This window comes from Alternaria conjuncta, assembly GCF_024043145.1.
Source record: "Alternaria conjuncta strain BMP 0040 chromosome Unknown scaffold_11, whole genome shotgun sequence".
NCBI lineage: Eukaryota > Fungi > Ascomycota > Dothideomycetes > Pleosporales > Pleosporaceae > Alternaria > Alternaria conjuncta.
The window spans coordinates 770,765-789,842 of NW_026250100.1; the positions used below are offsets into that span (position 1 = coordinate 770,765).

At 54.8% G+C, this 19,078-nt stretch overlaps 6 protein-coding genes across 6 annotated transcripts; 3 read left to right on the top strand and 3 right to left on the bottom strand.

Annotated features, from left to right (window-relative positions):
• Nucleotides 1-2,173: 2,173 nt before the first annotated feature.
• J4E85_007800 (uncharacterized protein) lies at nucleotides 2,174-2,956 on the top strand (the record flags this gene model as incomplete). Its single annotated transcript, XM_051472030.1, has 2 exons — nucleotides 2,174-2,377; nucleotides 2,438-2,956. 2 exons carry the CDS (start codon nucleotides 2,174-2,176, stop codon nucleotides 2,954-2,956), a joined length of 723 nt encoding a protein of 240 aa, XP_051324227.1.
• Nucleotides 2,957-3,611: 655 nt separating this feature from the next.
• On the top strand, nucleotides 3,612-6,240 carry J4E85_007801 (uncharacterized protein; the record flags this gene model as incomplete). Its single annotated transcript, XM_051472031.1, has 3 exons — nucleotides 3,612-4,025; nucleotides 4,073-5,162; nucleotides 5,366-6,240. The coding sequence occupies 3 exons, from the start codon at nucleotides 3,612-3,614 to the stop codon at nucleotides 6,238-6,240; spliced, it is 2,379 nt and encodes a 792-aa protein (XP_051324228.1).
• Nucleotides 6,241-8,062: 1,822 nt separating this feature from the next.
• On the bottom strand, nucleotides 8,063-9,334 carry J4E85_007802 (uncharacterized protein; the record flags this gene model as incomplete). The annotated part of the gene is made up of 1 exon (XM_051472032.1): nucleotides 8,063-9,334. The coding sequence occupies one exon, from the start codon at nucleotides 9,332-9,334 to the stop codon at nucleotides 8,063-8,065; it is 1,272 nt and encodes a 423-aa protein (XP_051324229.1).
• A 1,185-nt stretch (nucleotides 9,335-10,519) lies between these two features.
• On the bottom strand, nucleotides 10,520-13,169 carry J4E85_007803 (uncharacterized protein; the record flags this gene model as incomplete). Its single annotated transcript, XM_051472033.1, has 4 exons — nucleotides 10,520-10,878; nucleotides 10,927-11,025; nucleotides 11,079-13,034; nucleotides 13,088-13,169. The coding sequence occupies 4 exons, from the start codon at nucleotides 13,167-13,169 to the stop codon at nucleotides 10,520-10,522; spliced, it is 2,496 nt and encodes an 831-aa protein (XP_051324230.1).
• Nucleotides 13,170-13,614: 445 nt separating this feature from the next.
• Nucleotides 13,615-15,165, bottom strand: J4E85_007804 (uncharacterized protein; the record flags this gene model as incomplete). The annotated part of the gene is made up of 3 exons (XM_051472034.1): nucleotides 13,615-14,970; nucleotides 15,019-15,105; nucleotides 15,157-15,165. The coding sequence occupies 3 exons, from the start codon at nucleotides 15,163-15,165 to the stop codon at nucleotides 13,615-13,617; spliced, it is 1,452 nt and encodes a 483-aa protein (XP_051324231.1).
• Nucleotides 15,166-15,638: 473 nt separating this feature from the next.
• On the top strand, nucleotides 15,639-16,898 carry J4E85_007805 (uncharacterized protein; the record flags this gene model as incomplete). The annotated part of the gene is made up of 2 exons (XM_051472035.1): nucleotides 15,639-15,770; nucleotides 15,819-16,898. 2 exons carry the CDS (start codon nucleotides 15,639-15,641, stop codon nucleotides 16,896-16,898), a joined length of 1,212 nt encoding a protein of 403 aa, XP_051324232.1.
• Nucleotides 16,899-19,078: the final 2,180 nt, after the last annotated feature.

Genomic DNA, 19,078 nt, shown 5'->3' on the forward strand with positions numbered 1-19,078 from the left:
AGGCGAAGAGCTCCACGGACGTCTAGACAGACTTGAGGCCCCACTCATATGGGAACCCGACATCAAAGCGAATAGCCCTGGAGAGCAGCTGAGTTGCGATAGTCGATAGCTGAGGTCGAGGTCTCGACACACGTGGCATAGCGATCTGCCCTTTTCCCTCTTTGATGGGTAGCGCGAGCGTGCCAACGCGTGTGTGTCTCAGTCCTAGATCACCAACGTACACACGGTTCGCCCCTCCTATCCCCGTTAATCGGCCCCCGCAACCTCGATGCTTCATGCAATGGTAGTACCAGTGATAACACCAACCATATCGCGTATGCGGACTAATTCCAGTGCAAGCTGAGGATAGTCGCTATTTACCAACTGCAGGCTCTAGGACCAACGGGACGGTGTACCTTTAGATCTGAGCAGCTAGCGCGCCACCAAGCTTTGAAACGACCGGTGGTTTCTTTACAGCCGCCACGCACAATTCGACGAGATAAACTCTGCAGTAGGCTCGCCCAGGCCATATATAGCAGTGGTTGATGAGAGAGTGGCCGCAGATGTCGAGTAGAAGCAGGAGGTAGTACCAAACGTTTGTCAAAATTTCAGGAACGACATCAGGGCGATAGGCAAGAAGAGGCGGTCTTGAAACTGTACCTTACCTGATCGAAGATATTCTGGGACGTGTCACATAGGCGGCTCAGTGAAGGCGCAGCTACAGAAGGCGTGAAGCCGACAAGGCTCGACCGCCAGGCGTAGGGCGTGCCGTTGTAACAACGGCAACAAGACACTAGCAGAGCAATCTGCCAACAGCAAATGGGTTCAGGGCGTGTCTGGCAGTGTTTCTAGATGCACATTTCCCATGATGATTGGCTTCTCCAGTGTCGTTGGTGGAAACATGGCATGGCTAAGCTTTGGGCTGACTGCCGCTATGCGCCTTCTGGCTCAGAACTCACCGACACTGCAGTAAGGTGCTGATGCGGCTGCGGAAGAACATGGGACAGTGCGTAGGGCTGGTGGAATGCGACGCTCGTTTGAAGGGGCCTTTGGGGCTCTTTGAGTGGTGGCGCTGTTGCGGCAGCGTACTTTACTTAGGCACGGCGTGACAAAGCAGCTAAATGCATCGGCGGTAGCTGGATGCAGGATATGGTCTCCATCCAGCAGGCTTCCTGATTCCCACGCGCAGCGGCGGAGGGACGGAGTTGAGGTCGGGAGCAGCAGGACAGCAGTCGGAGGGGTCGGAAGGCTAGTGAACGGCGACGTCGAGGTGTCGCGGTGTGGCATGCCGTCGAGAGGTTGCGCATGCACGACGAGGCCGCGGGCAGCAGCCAATGGCGGCGGGGGCTGGACGAGTGTGATGATCTGGTGTGAGCCGGTCAAGGCGCAATTTACCCACGCAGCAGACCTTCAGCAAGACGTTTGCGTTCGTCGGCTTTTGGCCCCCATGTGCGGGCGCATTGGAGAGGACGGGCGGCGCTGTGGAGGCTGGACGCCCCATTCACCCTCGCAGCTCGCAGCTCGCAGGCTCGGACGAGAGCCGAGGCGTGGTGATAGTCTTGCTCGCAACACGTCGACGCATGCGGGAGGGCATACGCACGCCGCACGCAGGGACGGAGATAATGACAGACCCGGCGCCGCGAGGTTCAGTGACGCCCCGACCGCGACAGCGACAGGCCCCAGGGTCATAGGGCTGTCTGTGATGTGCACTGCGCCAGCAGCCAGGGTAGCAGGGTTGGTGGGGACGCGACAGGGAACCGCCGCGACGACATGGGACGACGACACCGCTCTCCGCTAGGGAGCTTTGGTTTCAATACACTCGCGCCCGACGCTTCCGTGCCCTCAGCTGCCTGTCTGCCCGTCCCTCACTGGCCCGCTGCCATGCTGCGCTAGCGCCCATACTAAATTTACAAGACCGCAGTCGGTCAAAGTACACCGGCCAGGGTTGCTCCAAATCGTACCAAATTGAGAAATGCTCAAGCGGCCATCGCGTAGCCCAGGGTGCATGCGAGAGGCCTGAAGCTGGGGACCAACACTAGCCAGTCTGTGCTCCACAAGAACGACTGCGGACGCAACATGGACGGCGAGATAAATATACTGTCATCCCCGACTGCCAGACTGAGCCTCTCTCATCCCACTGATAACAACCTCCTCATTCCTTCACCTGCAAATGCTCCCCACATCCAACATCACCATGCACCGACACGCTGCCTACCCATATGCCCAACCGGCGCCCACTACCACCAGATACTCGGGCACCTCCTCAGCCTTCTCTGCGTCGGCAAACCCCAACGAGGACTGGACCAAGATCTCCGATCTTGCTGAGCGCAGGCGGATACAGAACCGCATTGCCCAGCGCAACTACCGCAAGAAGCTCAAGAAGAGGCTCGAAGACCTTGTAAGTTCTTGTGCTACCAACCCTCGTACTGCTCGGAACGCCATACTAATCCGGTTGCAGGAGCGTCGTGCTGCCTCGAGCTCAGCTTCACCTGAGCAGAAGCCTGCCGAGCTGCAGCCACCACAGCGATCCCCGCGCCAGGAGTTTCCCTCTCCGTCGTCTTCGGAATCCTCGTACACCACCCCGCCTGCCGAGGATCGGGGCATGTTCTCGCATCAGTACACGCGCCAGCTTTCCACCAGCCCACCTCCCTTCTCCGTAGCGTCGTATTCGTCGGCCTACCCAGCGCCAGATGCAGTCGCCTACTCGATGCCGTACTCCACTTCGCCCTACCACACAATACCGACCACCCTCACACCGGAGATGCCAAGCTACACCTACCTGCCGCCACCCCACTCGTCCGCCTACTCCACTGGCCTGCCTAGCCTGGTGCCCAGCATGAAGAACGAGTACTACGGCGACGAAGAGATGAGCCCCTTCGGCGTCGGCTACGCGGCCATTTGCGGAAACGAGATTCAACCACCACATTCGTACGCAGACTCAGTAAGGCTCCCCACTCGCCAGCCCTACTACGCATGAACGTCCAACTCTTGCACTCGCCGCCGCTGCCTCGACGAGCCACCGCTGACAGCCGCCGGTAGAAGACACTGTCTTTCGACTACCCGACGACGCCCAACTCCATGCCCCGCACACCTCCGCTGCCGCTTCTCTACTCCATGTGAGCAGGCGGCGGTGGTGCGCGGGCCTTGATTTCTCTTCTCTCGAGACGCAGTCTCTTTCTTCTGTGTTTATAGTTTTCTTGTTTTGCATTTCAGCGATTGGTCGTGTTAGCAAAGGTCCCTCGCTTGACCACGGAGATTTGGAGTTTGGCGTTTCCCATCTCTTCACAGAGACTGTTCTATTATGACTGGGACGAAGCTCGCCATGATACGTAGCCCCAGTGCCAGTGCGAGCCTGTGGTTGGATCATACAGCAATGAATATCCTTATCCACTCTACCATATTTTGACGTGCAAACGACTGTGAGATGGTGCGATTAATTCGACATGAGCGTGAAGTGTGCAGTGGTGATGCGTCGCATGTCGTGACTGCGCGAAGAAAGTGACCCGAGCGGTGAGATCATAGCTCTTTCCGCGCGCGCTCCGCCAAGCCTGTCGCGACGCGTCGTGCCTTCCACTCCCGCGTGGCCAACGTCAGCGACAAAAACCCAATTGCGACCACAACCACCCCCTTTCATGGCTCCCATCAAGCGCTCCCGTGTAGACAAGGCGCGACAGTATCTCGCGGGCGGCGCAGTATTCCGCGAAGACTCCGACGACGAGCTTGGCTACGAAGACCACCCCTGGGAATGGATCTACGACAACAATGGCATCGACGATGCGCAGCCTGAGCAGACTGCCTCGCCAAGAAAGAGAAAGGCTGCGCCCACACCGCTAGCAAAGCGCATAGTCGGTGCGCGCATGGGCAGCTTCAAGTGCAAAGTGGGAGATGCCGTGCTGCTCAAGGCAGAGGGCAACCAGGCATGGGTCGGCATCATCTGCGACTTCCACGAGGACCCGGACGAGGACGAGAAGATGGCCAAGTTCCTCTGGTTCTCCTCTGAGAAGGAAATTCGCAACCAGAGCAAAAAGCGTTCCGATTTTCTTCCCGTAAGTCCCTCGGCCTTTTGCGAAATTATACCTCTGACATTCAATAGAACGAACTCTACATATCTGCCGCATTCGACGACAACCCGCTAGCCTCGATCAACGGCACTGCCAAGGTATACTCGTTGGAACGTTTCCAGGAGTTGTATCCGGCAGGCGTCAAGAAGACCTCCAAAGACCATGGCAAGGTCTTCGTGTGCCGGAGAGGCTGCAACACGCGCACGACCACATATACACCAGAATTCAAGTGGGAGGACGTATACAGCGATGCCAAGGACATCCGATCGCTGGTCGATCTTGTGGAGGCTCAGACAAAGGCCACTAGGAGAACTGCCGGTCGTCCTAAGAAACATCAGCAGCCCGACTTGGACCAGTTCGTGATCCCTGACTCGGACGATGATGACTTGCCAAAGACTCCACGGAAGCGCCGGAAAATTAATGAAGCGACCACCCCCACATCGACTAGGAAAAGCCCGGCTGCGCGCAAATTCCTTACTCCAACGCACAAGAGGATAGTCATCAAGAAGCAATTGGAGTTCACACCGCTTGGCACGCGTGTACTTGACCCTTCGGCCCTAAACTCACCATTCCAGATCGCGCGGAATCAACTCCATGTTTCCTCGGTACCTGCCGCACTCCCTTGTCGTGAGGAAGAGTTCTCCACCGTGTATAGTCATTTGGACGCGGCCATTACGGACGGCTCGGGCTCATGCATCTACATCTCGGGCACACCTGGCACAGGCAAAACGGCAACTGTGCGAGAGGTCGTCGCCCAACTGCAAGCCTCAGTCCAAGCCGAAGAGTTGGATGATTTCATATTTGTTGAGATCAATGGCATGAAGGTCACGGATCCCCACCAATCATACTCGCTGCTCTGGCAGGCACTGCGCGGCGACCGAGTGAGTCCGTCACATGCACTCGAGCTACTGGAACGCGAATTCTCCACTCCCAGCCCGCGCAGGGTTCCCTGCGTGGTCCTCATGGACGAGCTCGACCAGCTCGTCACCAAGAACCAGTCTGTCATGTACAACTTCTTCAACTGGCCTGGCCTGCGGCACAGCAGGTTAATTGTCCTCGCTGTAGCGAACACTATGGATCTGCCAGAGAGAACGTTGAGCAATAAGATCAGCAGTCGCCTAGGTATGTCCCAGCTAGCATAGCGATCCTTCAGGAACGCGCCCCACGCGTTTGGCGTTTCGATCCCTCCTCAATATGCTACAATATCAGAGGGAGACGACGAAGTCTCCCAACGATCTGCGTATCAATTTGATGTTATCGGTGCGACTTGTATCGCCGGGTACGCCCGTTATTTTCCTGGCGAGAGGCTAACACACATCTTCTAGGCTTAACGCGCATCACTTTCCCAGGCTATACACATGACCAACTGATGCAAATTATCCAGTCCCGGCTCGAAGGTGTACCTGGCAATATTGTGCACCCTGACGCCGTTCAGTTTGCTGCACGCAAGGTAGCAGCTGTCAGCGGTGATGCGCGACGCGCGTTAGACATCTGCAGACGAGCCGTGGAAATCGCCGAAGCGGAAACGATATCGCAGGACCGGGACGATGAGGCGCAGCCAGGTACTCCGAGTAGGACCGGTCGGGGTAACAAAGCAAAGCAGCTCCAAGACTCTCGGTCAAATAAAGGTACCGGAGATCCGGATCATCGGTCCAAAGATCGGGCGGGGCGGAAAGGTATAGTTACTATGGCGACGATCAAACAGGCAATCAACGAGGCTACGAGTAGCCCCCTGCAACAGGCGCTGCGGGCTCTACCGTTGGCGTCCAAGGTGTTCCTTGCGGCCCTCTTGGCAAGGATCCGCAGGTCGGGCATTGGCGAAGCGATCCTTGGAGACGTTGTCGATGAAGCCAAACGGTTGGGGCTCATGAGTCAGTTACTGCCTGTGCACGATTACATTCTCGCCCCTGAGAAGGACGACAGAAGCGAAATGATGAACGGCGCAGCAATGCAGCCTTCTACGCCGTCGAAGCATAGAGACGTTGCTACTAATCTTGGCTTGAAGGAAACGAACAACAAGGCAGCAAGAGCACTCGGCCTCGCACTCGCAGCCACCGAGCTCGCAGAAGCAGGCATTATAGGCGTAGAGGCCCGACATGGCGAGCGAGTAGGCCGTGTCCGGCTTGGCGTTGGTGAAGACGAAGTGCGGCTTGCACTTGGAGACGATGAGACTGTCCATGGCCTAGGTTTCGGAGCGTGATGCATCCGCAACCCCTCGTTCCACTGCTCTCGTCTTCGCATTTCTAGAAGGTTGGTGCGCGTCCGACGGCATTTGCCGCACATCAACACACATTTCCAATATCCAACAATCTGTATACCCTTTAGCGACCGCATAATATACCCCTCATGGCCTAACGCCCGATTCTGCCCTTCCAATTGTATCCGCGACGTGTGCGACAGGCAGCGAATCAATGATGCAGCCGAGATGCATATGCGTGGATGGGAAGCTGTGCCACAGATCTACCGGTCAACGTTACGACGCCGGGCCGCCGACCGGGATCTTTCAGCGAATAACGTCGCCGTCTGTCACTTTAGCCGTCCTCGCCAACCTGCTTTCGAGCTGCGTGGCGTGGCGTGATGGAACTCCTCCGTTTCGTCTCGTCTCGTCTCAAGGAAGAAAGGAAGGAGGGAAGGTAGCATGAGGAGATTTCGCCATGCACACGCCCCACGCCCACGTCGTCGTCGTATATTCCAACGAACGCGAGATGCACAGCGTGGGCGTGGATCTGGCCCATGACATAACTCAACATAGCACAAACGTGATAAGTCGCTAATGGTATCAATCCACCTGACATACACCCCCAGCGCCTCATTCACCCACCACACCTCCCACCAACTCGCGTCCTCGCATCTAGATCCCATCTGCCTTCTTCCCTTCGTGAACCTCAAAACCTGCTGTGCATTCGTGGCGCCTTCCTCACCCGCGATCTCGATCGCGCATCTGGCTTCTCAGCCTGCCCACACGATCAAGTCCGTCCGCGTGAGTTGGGGGCTTGACACTTGCCCGCTTCTCTTTCCTGGCCGCATACACGGTCTTCGTTTCGCCCACTGCACCTGCATTTTGGATACGAGAGCGGGAGTTGGCGCGATTGGTCGGAGCTGCGTTGCGGGTACATGGATGGTATGGTGTGGACGGCGAGGTTCTCACGTACATGTATGTACACATTGCCCTGGCCCCCGGCTCCTGGCTCTTGGGGCTGAAGCGCGTGGACGGCGAGGTTAGGTGATTCGATTCGATTCGACGCGGTTTGTTGCGCCACGAGAACTTGCAGCGTGGGTTTTGCATATGTACGTACGTACATATGCCTGGCTGGCCGGAGTGTTGGGCCCAGGGGCGTATGTTTCGTGCAGTAGTCACGTTGAGACGAACTTGCTGGCGTGTTTCTCGAACGCGAAGTGGGAAGTTGGTGGTGGGTTTACGCCGTGCCTTGGGCGGGTGGGGGATGTACGCCACATGTTGACAGTAGAGAGAGAAAGATGAATGTCCCTGTATTGAAATGAAAATAAGGCGTGTTGCAATCTAGAAGGAATGGATGCTGGGGCGGTGTTGCATAATATCTCGTTTCGAAGATGGAGTTCGTGTAACGTGTTACTCGGGTCTTGTTCGGTTTGCGGTATATGGGCTTTTGATGGGAGGGGGAGAGGGAGGCATATGTTTGCGTGTCGCCATTGTCTTTCTCCGCTGGATATTCTTCGTTGTGACACAGGCTTTGATGGGGTAGATAGTGTTCATGTTCGTATGTTCACTCAGATACAGCAGCTGATACTGCAATAGCTTGACATGAAAACACCTACGTGGCGTGTTCGTTATATGTGCTCACTCTGTTTCTGTTTGATACTCAACATGGCTCGTCTCGCCGTCTCGAGAGACGTGGGAACCGTATCTTAACGATTGTCTAAGGCAATGATATACAGATGAAATGCTCCATCAAGCTTCACGCCACCCAACTATGATGCCGCTCCGAGATGATATACAGATGCCTCATGCTCACACCCAAGTCCATCACCGTCAACCCATCAACCTATATAACATCCATACACATCTCCCACGACCCCCCTTCCTCCCTCCCCTTCCTCCTCTCGCCCATAACCCCCCTCTCAAGCTCCAATCCCACAACCCTCGCAGGCCACTCAATCAACCCCCACTTCTCCCGTCCCAGTACCATCGCAACCGCCGTCACGATATCCGCGCCCAGCCCCTCAAGCCACCACACATTCCGCACTCTACCAGGCAACACGGCATAGTGCGCTAGGACAACGAGCGCATGTGCGTTTTTGGCTTCGACCAAGGTGAGGAAGTCGCGGGGTATGCGCGTCGCCCAGACGAAGATTGCGCCGCGGTCTTTGAGCGTGGAGATGGTTGTGTCGTCGATGGAGTAGGGGACTGCGGTCATGGGTGGGTAGCGTTCAGGTAGCGTGAGTTGGCTTATGAGATTGAAGCTTTGGCGGAGGTAGAGGAGGGCTTCTGAGAGGTATTCGCGGTGTTGTGGGTCTAGGTCTGTTTCGCTGTCGTTCGTCCATAAGTTTTCTATGGCGGCGAGACGGGCGTCTTCGTTAAGGGCTCGCGGGGTCGCGGGCGTGGTGGTTCGCGGCCACCATTCTCGGGCTGTGACGGGATGGAGATCACTTCCTACTACCCAGTTCCAGCCTGAGAGCAGGACGGTGAGGGGACCGCGGAGGCCCCAGATTGTACGGAGGGCGCAGGATAGCATTTTGTCGGCTATGTCTGGTGGTGGAATGGTGGTGTCTGGTGGTATCGAAGCTATGAGGTTCTCGATGTCTATCGCGGAGGTGCGGAAGAGATAGACAGCTGTAAATGTCGAACTCGCAAAGAGTGCTGCTGCGTTCTCTTGCGTTATGTTTTGAAGCTCTGTTCTATATCGCACTAGAGCTTTATTCATACGCGCCGCTGCTAACGCGTTCATCCGCCTCTTGTCCTCTTTGCGGTCGTAGAGTCGACCGAGATGTAATGAGGCGACGGAAAGTACGCAATTCGTCAGGAAGTCGTGGTTCTGCGCCATCTCAGGAACATAGGTTTGCCAGGCTGCTTTTGCGGGGTCATCGTTCGCGAGTGAGAGAGATGTTGTAAACTCGTAGTGACATAGGACTTCTTGTAGTGATGGCGGAAGTAGCTCTCGGATGTTTTTCCAGGCATCGTCCAAGCGGAGGTAAGGCGGTATGGTGAGCTCGGGGAAGTAGCCTCCTTGATACTCCCCTTGAGAAGGCGACACGATTAAGCTTGTAGAGAAGTCTAGTGGTATGTCGTCGAGAAAGATCTCAGTTCGGCGTGGCATCTGCGTTGCGAGGGCTATCTCATTACTAAATGCGATGAGGTTGGTGGGCGAATATGACGGTGTATTCTGAGTTTCTGGTGTGCTTGGTATCGGTGATGGTGATATTATGTGCTGTTGTGTTGATGTCGGTGATGTCGAAGTTGTCGAGAGGCGTGACGAAGGAGCCAGCATGAGAAAGCTGCATGTGTCGCCTTTCTTGTCGCAGTTTGCACACGACGGGTGCTTGCAGTCGCACTAAACTTCAAATTAGCATCATCTAAGACCAAACATTTGGCAATAGATCTCGTTTGCAGTGATTCCGTGGCATCCTTAGTAGGCGAGGGTATTGGAACCTCTTTGGTCCTGTGTTACCACAACCCAAGAAGACGTTCTGCTGGTCATGGCATCACTTGAAATTGATGCCCATTAAAATAACTCTCAGATAGACGTCCTCGGCTACCCAGTGGCGCTGGATAAGTAACGTGATCGAGATGCACCAGAACGGGCATAACCAACCCCGTATGCATGAAGAACCAATAAGAAACTCATACGAACGACTCACCTTAATACGTCTTCGCTTACACTCCTTGCATCCCAGCCTCGTCTTGTTGTGTGATCGTCTCGTAGCCATGCCTTCCGACAATGGAACCGGATCCCGATACGGTGTATACGGTGGCGTAAAGAGGTAAAATAAGATGCGCCTTCTCAGTAAGTCGCCGAAGCTTGAGATGGGTCCACGACACGTTGAGGTCGCAGATACGGCAGCAGAATTACTGACACGATACACAGAACGCTGTTGAAGCGTGCAGGTGACATCGAAAGCAAGACCGATTGTTTCGTAAGGTGCGGCTGTGACGCTTCCCCACAGGGACCTGACGCTAGCCACGAAGGGCAGTTTTCGTACTGCGGGGCCTGTGATTGGCTGATGGAACATTCGGAAACAACTACTTTCCGGAAGCTCCTGCGTGTGACGCAATTCCTGGTGTCCTGTTGATCGCCGTCTGGTGTCTGTATCTGAAGCCCGCTCATGATGTATATCTGTTTACTGATTCTATTCATTGCTTTTGTTGTAGCGCTTCAGACACCGTGCAAATGCATATGCTGCGCGTCATCTACCTAAGCTGGGACTAGATGTAGTACATAAACTCATAGCCACGTATACTGTCGTTCAACTCAAAAGCGTTCCGTGCGAACCAAGAGAAATTCTTAGTTCTTGAATACAGTGGCAGAGCTCCAACGACCTGCGGCCTTCGCCCTGTAGTCGTCCTTGACCTTCTGTTCGCTCTTCCATTGATTGAGTAGCGCGAGTCCGGCTTGAGCTTCTTCTATCGTAATGCTCGACAATTCCAAAGTCTTCTGTAGGTCTTGCTCGTTCTGGGATTTCGAGCTGTTGTCGAGGATATACCGGACGTTGTATCCGGACTGCAGATGGGATGCGCTCTGCGAGTGCTTCTTCAGGAAGTCATCGTTGTAGGCTTTGAGGTCGGCATCGGCAGGTGGTGTGGTGAAGGACTTCTTGATGACCTCCGAGGCCTGAGATGAGAGGGGCTCAGCGGGTTTGGAGACTGCTAACTTAGCGATGAGCGTGACGAGGCATTCTGGATGTAACTTACTAGCTTGACGGAAGCGAACGCTCTGCTCGTGCAGCTTGGGGTTCTCTGGGTCGATCTCCCGTGCAGACTGCAGACACTTCAGGGCGAGCAGATACTTGTCTGGATGACTGTTAGCATACATATCGCATGGGATGTGCAGTTGAGCGACTTACTTCGTCGGAGGTAGACCTCGAAACCTACGTTCTGAGCTCCAATGTTCTTGGGCGCTAGCTCGAGCATAGGCTGCAAAAATCGCAGTGCGTCCTCAAGAGGCTGCTTTGTCTGAAGCAGCTTCTCGCCATTTGGATCTTGGTCTTCCTTCTTTGTCTCGCCGTCATCGGCCTTGGCAGTCGCCTTTGCGGCAGCAGCAGCTTTGCGCTCGGCCTCGGCCTTCTCGGCCATCTCCCTCTCTTTCTTAGCCTTCTTTTGTGCTTTCTTGCGCTCGGTAGGATCCAGGTTTTCCAGATCAAGCTCGTCCGAGCTCGAGAGCTTTGGGTTGTCCGCTAGCCGTACGTATAGCTCGACTGCCTGAGTGGCTGCCCTAGTGAAGAAAGGATGATCGCGGAGGTGGTCTTCCCATCTGACCATGTCGATGTAAGCACGGATCTGGCCCTTCCGTAATGAGAAGCTGTGGAAGTCGAACTGGTCCTCATGCCACACATCGAAGATGTCTGCGATGGCGGTGAAGCGCTTGAGAGCCAGACCGAGCTTCTCTTGTCGCAAGTATGCCTCGCCGTCTTCCAGCAGATACCACATGCACTGCATATCGTGAAGATCACCAAGAGGTCCGCCCACAGTCTCGTTGCGAGTGAATTTACTCATAGTGTTGAGCGCGGTTTCGTTCTCGTTGTTCCGCAATTGGTATTTGGCGCACTTGGTGTTGATGTATCGATCGCCCTTTTCCAGCTCTCGTGCTTGGTCGAGGATTTCCGCGGCCTTTTGTACGTCGCCCATGTGCTTGTAGATGCGAGCCTTTGTCTGGTTGTAATCGACCGATTTCGGGTCCTTCTCGAGCAGCTTGTCTATGTACTCCATGGCCTTCTCCAGGTCGCGACTCTGGACGTAGTTGTAATGCTGGGCCAGGAAGTATAGCACAGCCTCGTCGAAACGGTCGGAGTTGTCGCCGTTGCTCTCGTCGCTCGTCGGTTTGCTGGAAGCATAGCCAAGGACCAGCTCCTCGATGACGGCCTTCTTTTCCTCGTCGCGGTAAAGCGACTTGATGTTGGGGAAGGTAGAGGGTACGCCCTTGTTCAGCTTGCCCCGGAGATAGACATCCGCCTGCGTCTTGAAAGCCTCGCCCTGGAGGAAGTCCAACGGTATCCGCCTCGCAGCATCGTTGCGCTGATTCTTGTCGGCGAAAGACTGGTACAGCTCGTTTAGCTTCTCGATATCGGCGTCGTTGGACCGGTCCAGGCCAAGGGCCTTCTCCAAGCCGTCGAAGTATGCGCGGTACTCGCTGTTCCTGCTCAAAAGAATCCTGTAGGCCTTCTCAGCCTCCTCTTTCCGTCCCAACTCGAGAAGGTATTTCGCCTTGAGTTCCAACGCAGCGGTGCGATCCAGGCTGACGCGCACCACGTCTTCCAAGTGGTTCAGCGCACGTTCCACGTCGCCCGACTCGTATATTATCATGTTCTTGTAGAGGGTCGCTTCCGAGTGCTCGAGGTCCGACTTGGCGGGGGGTTGTTTGAGCGTCTCTTCGTACGTCTTGAGGATGTTTTCGGCCTCGGCGTAGTTGCCTGACAGATGGTAAGCGACTGCCAAAGCCGTCCAGTTCTGGCGCAGTTGTGGGCGCTCCTGCATCATCTTCCGCCGGCTCTCAATATATCCATCGTAGTCGCGGACTTGGCATTGGAGGAGGGCGAGGTCGCGGAGGATGTTGAGCGAGGCCGGTTCTATGCGCAGGGCCATCTTGTACGACTTGATTGCCTCGGGGTAGTTCTTGACCGATCGCCACAGCAGGCCGTAGACGTGCCAGCAGACGTGCGACTTCATGTCGTTGCGGAGGGCTTCTTTGCAGAGAGCGAAGGCGTCATCGCCCTGGCCCTGGGAGTTGAGGATCAGGGCCTTCATGGCCTGGGTGTCGCCATGGGTGGGGTATTTCTTCAAGATCTGCTCGGCAGCTTTGAGGCCTGGCGGGGTCAGCGGTTGTGCCCGTCGTCGTCCACGTGCAATTGGCGCCTACCCTTCTTGTACAGCTTGCCCTCGTAGAATTTGATGAGCGAGCGGAAGAGCGTCGCTTCCTTGCTGGGCAGTTGTTGCGGCATCGTGGCGGTCGTGTGTATGGCCGGCGCGGAGCGTCAACGAGGTTCCGGTGCGAACAAGCTGCGATCGGAATTGACAAGTCGACGCACGTGCGACGGGACCGTGGGGAATTAGGGGGGATGGGAGATGATTTAGTCGATGCAGTGTATCATCGCGACAATGGGTGTGGAACAAGCAGCCGCGGGAATGGTGGCTGGTAGTCTCAATGTGGCACTACTACGTGTGTGTGGGGAGCTTGAATTTCAGATGTTCCAGTGCTATGACCACAGCGCCCACCTCGTCATGCACGTGCGCTTACACCCCGCCTCATGATATCGTTAAACATCTTGCCTTAGACTTGTGTTTGGACAAGTATCTCCAGTCAGTTGAGTCGACTATGAGAATACACAATATTTATACACACGCCAGCAAAAAGCTTTCTACTTGTACATACTCTCCAACAGCACTTTACTTCGACAGGCGCCCTGATCGCCTCTTTGCAGTCGTATCATCACCTTTGACTTCTTCCTTGGTAGTTGTAGCCTTCTTCAGCTTTGCGGTACCATTTGCAGTAGTCTTGCGTTTCTTGACCGGCTGCGTCTCTTCAGCTTCAACAACCTCTTCGTCCTCGGCTTCCTTTACGTCTACTTTCGCCTTCTTGCTGCCACGTTTTGCTCTTACTGGGAGCTTCTCCTCCGTAGCATCCACGTCCTCCTCTTTGACCTCCGCCTTGACATCCTTCGCATTCTTACGTCCTCGCTTTGGCTTGACTGGTGCCTCCTCTTCAGCTTCATCGACATCTTCTTCCTCTTCTTTGACAGCCTGAGCCTTCCTCTTGCTACCCTTCTTAGGTTTCGCGTCCTCTACGTCTTCTTCCTCTTCCTGCTTCTTAACAGCCTTGGCCTTCTTTTTGCCGCCCTTTTTAGGTTTCGCATCTTCCTCTGCATCGTCCTCGTCTGCGCCCTCCGACACATCACCAGCAACAGCTGCCGTCTTCTTCTGGACACTCGGTACAATGGCTGAAGTTCGCCCACCGACCTTGAGGAACGTAATCTTTTCGCCGGTGGGGAGTTGCTGGGCTTCCTTCTTGCCCTTGCCCCAACGGTGTTTCATCAACCAATCTTTGGGGAAGGCGTCCGAATCTCCGTTGGCTTCCACGGCGGTGTCGCAGACATACATGATGGCATCGTGCAGTCGCTTGATCTGCTCATCGCTAAAGGTGTTGCTGTACTGCTCGGGATGTAGACGAGCCTGGTACATGACCTCGTCACCGACCCAGTTCCCTATGCCAGACACGTTTGCTTGGTCAAGGAGCAATGCTTTCACAGGCACCTTCTTGCTCCGCAGCTTCTTACCGAGCCAGTCCACGGTCAGAATATCCTTGTCGATTACAGGATCTGGTCCGTTCTCTTTCAGTGGTGTGGTCTTCCTCATGTCTTCGGCAGCAGCGTCTACCAATCTCACACGAGCAAGCCGTCTTGCGTCTACCAAGGCGACCTCGTTCTTGGAGTCTTTCAACTGCAGGATAAATTTCCAGTACTTGGGTGGCCATTCTGCCTCTTCAGGTTTCGCCGGACGATAATGTGCTGAATCATCATTGCTGAATTTCTGAATCAGGTACACAAAGTCAGCACATGTCTCACATACAGTCCGTACGAAGTTACGAACCATCCAGCCTGCCATTCCAAAGTGCATCAGAGGATGTGGCGGCGAGTCCATGACCAGCCAGAAGTATTTGCCCTGCTGTCGTGCATCTACTATCTTTTTTCCGGTCAAGGCCTCTTGGAAGGCGGATGCAGACGTTCCGACCTTTCCAAAGACGATCTGGGTATGGTGAGTCGACGTTTCATTAGAAAGAAGGGAAAGACGAACATTATCCTCCTGTGCCATGACGTTTTTGATCGTCTTGCCAACGGCATGTTTCTTCAAGAAACCGACAATGCGCGCAACTTCCGCGATCTACGTGATATCAGCAACTTTCATGCGCGTGCGAACTGGACGCGTCCTGACCTCAGGCATGGCGCTGAATCTTGCGCAGAACTTTTGATTGCTTCGTGGATGTAGTGACTACGACTCGAGAATGATGCGCAATATGTCAATCGAGAAAGCTATAATCGTGGTTGAGCTCGAGCACCCTGAGGTCGCGCGTCGCGGATCCAGGCTTAGCGCACGACGCGTTCTCACGGGATAAGCCCACTACGTCACCACTCGTGTTCCATCTCATCTCTTGTCTCGTCAACTTCGTGCCATCCATCGATATGGTTTCTCCACCGAATCCCGAATACAGTGCCGACTTACTCTCGTTCTCCCCGCGTACGCCAGGATGGACCTGCCTTTCTGGGACGCCCCGCAATGCCGGAGGGCGGGATCGGAATGACATCGACACACGATAAGACGCGATTTACATAATCCTCCGCCCTACACGCCGCCCACATGTACTTCAGCTCGAGGCTTTATCATTGCAACTCTTGCAATCTGACGATACGGGCATCATGCGGTGGAATTGGGTAGCTGTTGTCGCAAGTGCGGCTTGCGTCTCTTCTCATGCAACGCATCATGTCGAAGACCAACAAGCCTTCTCTCAAGACCGACTAGATGAATTGGAGCGGAAGTGGGGTACAGACGTGAGTATCATTCCAGCAGCATCCGAGTATTAGCTGACAAGTGCATAGTGGGGTTTCTCTGGCATCTCAACCTTCGCCCACCTACCGCATACGCGCTGCTTGACACACCCAGAGACGACCTACGACATCGCCATCCTCGGAGCACCTTTCGACACTGCCGTCTCCTACCGACCCGGTGCTCGATTCGGACCTCGTGCAATCCGCGCCGGCTCAAGCCGACAGACCTCCTTCCGTGGCTTCAACCCCCGAGCCAACCTCAACCCGTACACGTCATGGGCGAAGATCGTAGACTGTGGAGACATACCAATCACGCCCTTCGATAACACGTTGGCGCTGAAACAGATGAGCGAGGCTTTTCTCGAGCTGGGAAAAAGACCTGCGACGGAAAAGAGCACGGAGAGCGGGGTGCAGTATCTCAAGAAGCCAAAGCTGCTGACTCTTGGTGGAGATCACAGCATTGCACTTCCAGCTCTGAGGGCGTTGAAGGATGTATATGGGCAGCCGATTGCCGTGGTACACTTTGACGCCCACTTGGATACCTGGCATCCTGCGAAGTACCCGTCCGCTTGGATCGACCAAGAAGATCCTTCTACACAGTCGTTCTTCAATCATGGCAGCATGTTTTGGATTGCAGCCACTGAGGGTCTGATCGCAAACGACTCGAGTGTACACGCGGGACTGAGGACGAGACTGTCAGGCGACGAGCCAGAGGACTACACCGACGACTCACAGCAAGGCTGGATTCGCATCGCAACAGACGACATCGATGAAATCGGAGTAAAGGGCGTCATTACCTCGATCATGAATCGTGTGGGAACAGAAATGCCCGTCTACCTCAGCATCGACATCGACGTGATTGATCCTGGACTCGCACCAGGCACGGGCACACCTGAACCAGGTGGCTGGACTACGCGTGAGCTCATCCGCATATTGAGAGGTATTGAGGGCATGAATGTCATCGGTGCGGATATTGTGGAAGTCAGTCCTGCGTATGACGGCGCAGCAGAAACGACAGGAATGGCAGCGGCGCAGGTCGCGTACGAAGTCCTTACGAGCATAGTACGCAAGGGACTTATCGAACAAGCACGAACAAAGGTGACCACGCACGAAGACAAGGATGAGTTATGAACCCCCGGTATGTCTAGATATTCATACGAGCCGTGAAGGACTCTTGAACTGCAACTTAGGTCGTTGACGCACTAGACAACTGTTCAATTCCATGAATCATTTCAAGCGCCCATAACACCTTGAATTGCAACAATGATATCCTTTTTACGGTTTTTTCTAGCATCGCGTATGTATCCAGCGGACGCTCCACGAGCATACCCTCAACACAACAAACTCCATCGTTCTACTACGCTGCCATCCCGTCTTCACAAGCCTTCCCTCACCCTCACACGTAACTCAAATATGTCCCCCAAACATCCTCCCTCGGCATGTGATAAACACGCCACCTCTACCCTCTTACCCCTCCACACGCACACCCACCCACGATAGCTCACACACTACCCTAACCGGCGTGGCTTCCACATGGCCGCCCACCGCCTCCCTCCCACTACCATTCCACACCACGCATCTTTCATTGCGCGGGTAGCCGGTCTCGCATCAAACATACTTCCCCTAGCCCTTTCCGTCGCACGTGGCCGTGGCAATTTAGAGTTCGATACCATCAACGACGCCAAAACGCTTGACTCGATAGTCGCCCCAGCGGCGTTACTCTCGGCGCTACAATTGTACCCTCTTCTGAACCTTGATTCATGGAAATCTGCGGCTAATCTAATCATTAGACTGCTCTGGCAGAGACGGTGCGGTTGAGGCTCAATGCTGAAGGCTTTGGCGGCTGGGTCTGGGTCTTGGATGCAAGCCTTGCGGAGGCGCACGGGTGTGGGAAGAGTCGCGGAGCGTGCTGAACAGGCGGAGTATGCACCGAAGTGCGGTTCTAATGGGAGAGACGAATGCGACGGGAGATTGCCATACTATTGCGGGTGTTGAGCACGTGGGTTAGTTCTAGTCCCTCGATGGACTTTGGCGTCTACGGTTGGGATTGCGATGATGGCGGGTTTGTTATGGGGGTCTGGATTTGGGGTTTGATCTTGGGGTCTGTGGGGGCGCTACGAGGGACGAAGGCGGAGGTATAGGGAATAGAGTTGTCGGTATGCTGTTAGAGTTATGACTATGTGCACATGTTAGTATGGGTGTGGGTGGTGAGATTCAGGTGCTAAGGTGTGCGAGATACTCTTATTAGAGTTGTGACTACGTGCATATGTTGAGTATGGGCGCCTCGATGATGGTGATGGTACGGACGCAAGTGATGAGTTGAGTACTGGCGCAGATTCCGGTCGAGGACATGGACGGCCCCGTGGTGCCTGGCTTTCCGGGGCTCTGTGAAGTACCGTGTCATGCGGCTGTGAGCGATGTTGCTGAGCCTGCATACTCGTATTAGCATTGCCTTTCTTCGAGGACGCGAGGTGGAGCAATGACTATCCGACACGAGTGCCCATGATCCAATTCAGGTATCATTGAGGCAGCAGTCAGCGTGATACGACTTCGGGGCGATGGTACCGATGGCGAAGTATTGTTGTGGCTTGATGAAGCATTGCACATCACGAGAGAAGAGTCGGTCAGTGTCTTGGACTCAGTGCTGCCTAGACACCCACACTCGTGAATGAAGAGATCAACGCGACCCGTGGGGTCAGGCCTTGTCGTGTCAGTGGGTAGACATGTAAGCATTCGGTCTGAGTGGCTGATGACTGAACTGGGGTCCAGTGCATGTCTCGACGAGTCAAGCGCATGGAAGCCTTGCTGCAGAGCTCAGTCAGCACAGTACCTTGTCGCTATCGATTTCGCAGGTCTGTCAGTGCCAAGCTGATGAATACGTGCCTTCACGGCCATGGTCAAGCGAAGTCAAATGTTGACTATACACATGCCGAAGTTCTTTGCCAGGCGCCCACCAGGGATGCCTTGACAGTCAACTCAACATACCCACAAAAGCTTTGTCGACTCCACAACTCCACTCCCATCGCTGTTCGCGTTACACCTCCAGATCGGGTAAAGTTGATAGACGCATCTTGTGAGCCCCAATACTCCACAGAAACCGCAGGACTGAGCTTAGCTGACTCCCCAGTACAAACCGTCTTCACGGTGTCCACGTTCACCGGCTCGGAAACTTTCGGCCATCTTGGCTTTCGTACTTGGCCTCGGGAATATTTTTGACGTTTTCGCAGATCTAACACCGAATGAGAAAGTTGCTTCAGGTAATCGAGTCCACTGCCGGAGTAAGAATCGTTTCGTTTCTGTTTTTTCGGTAC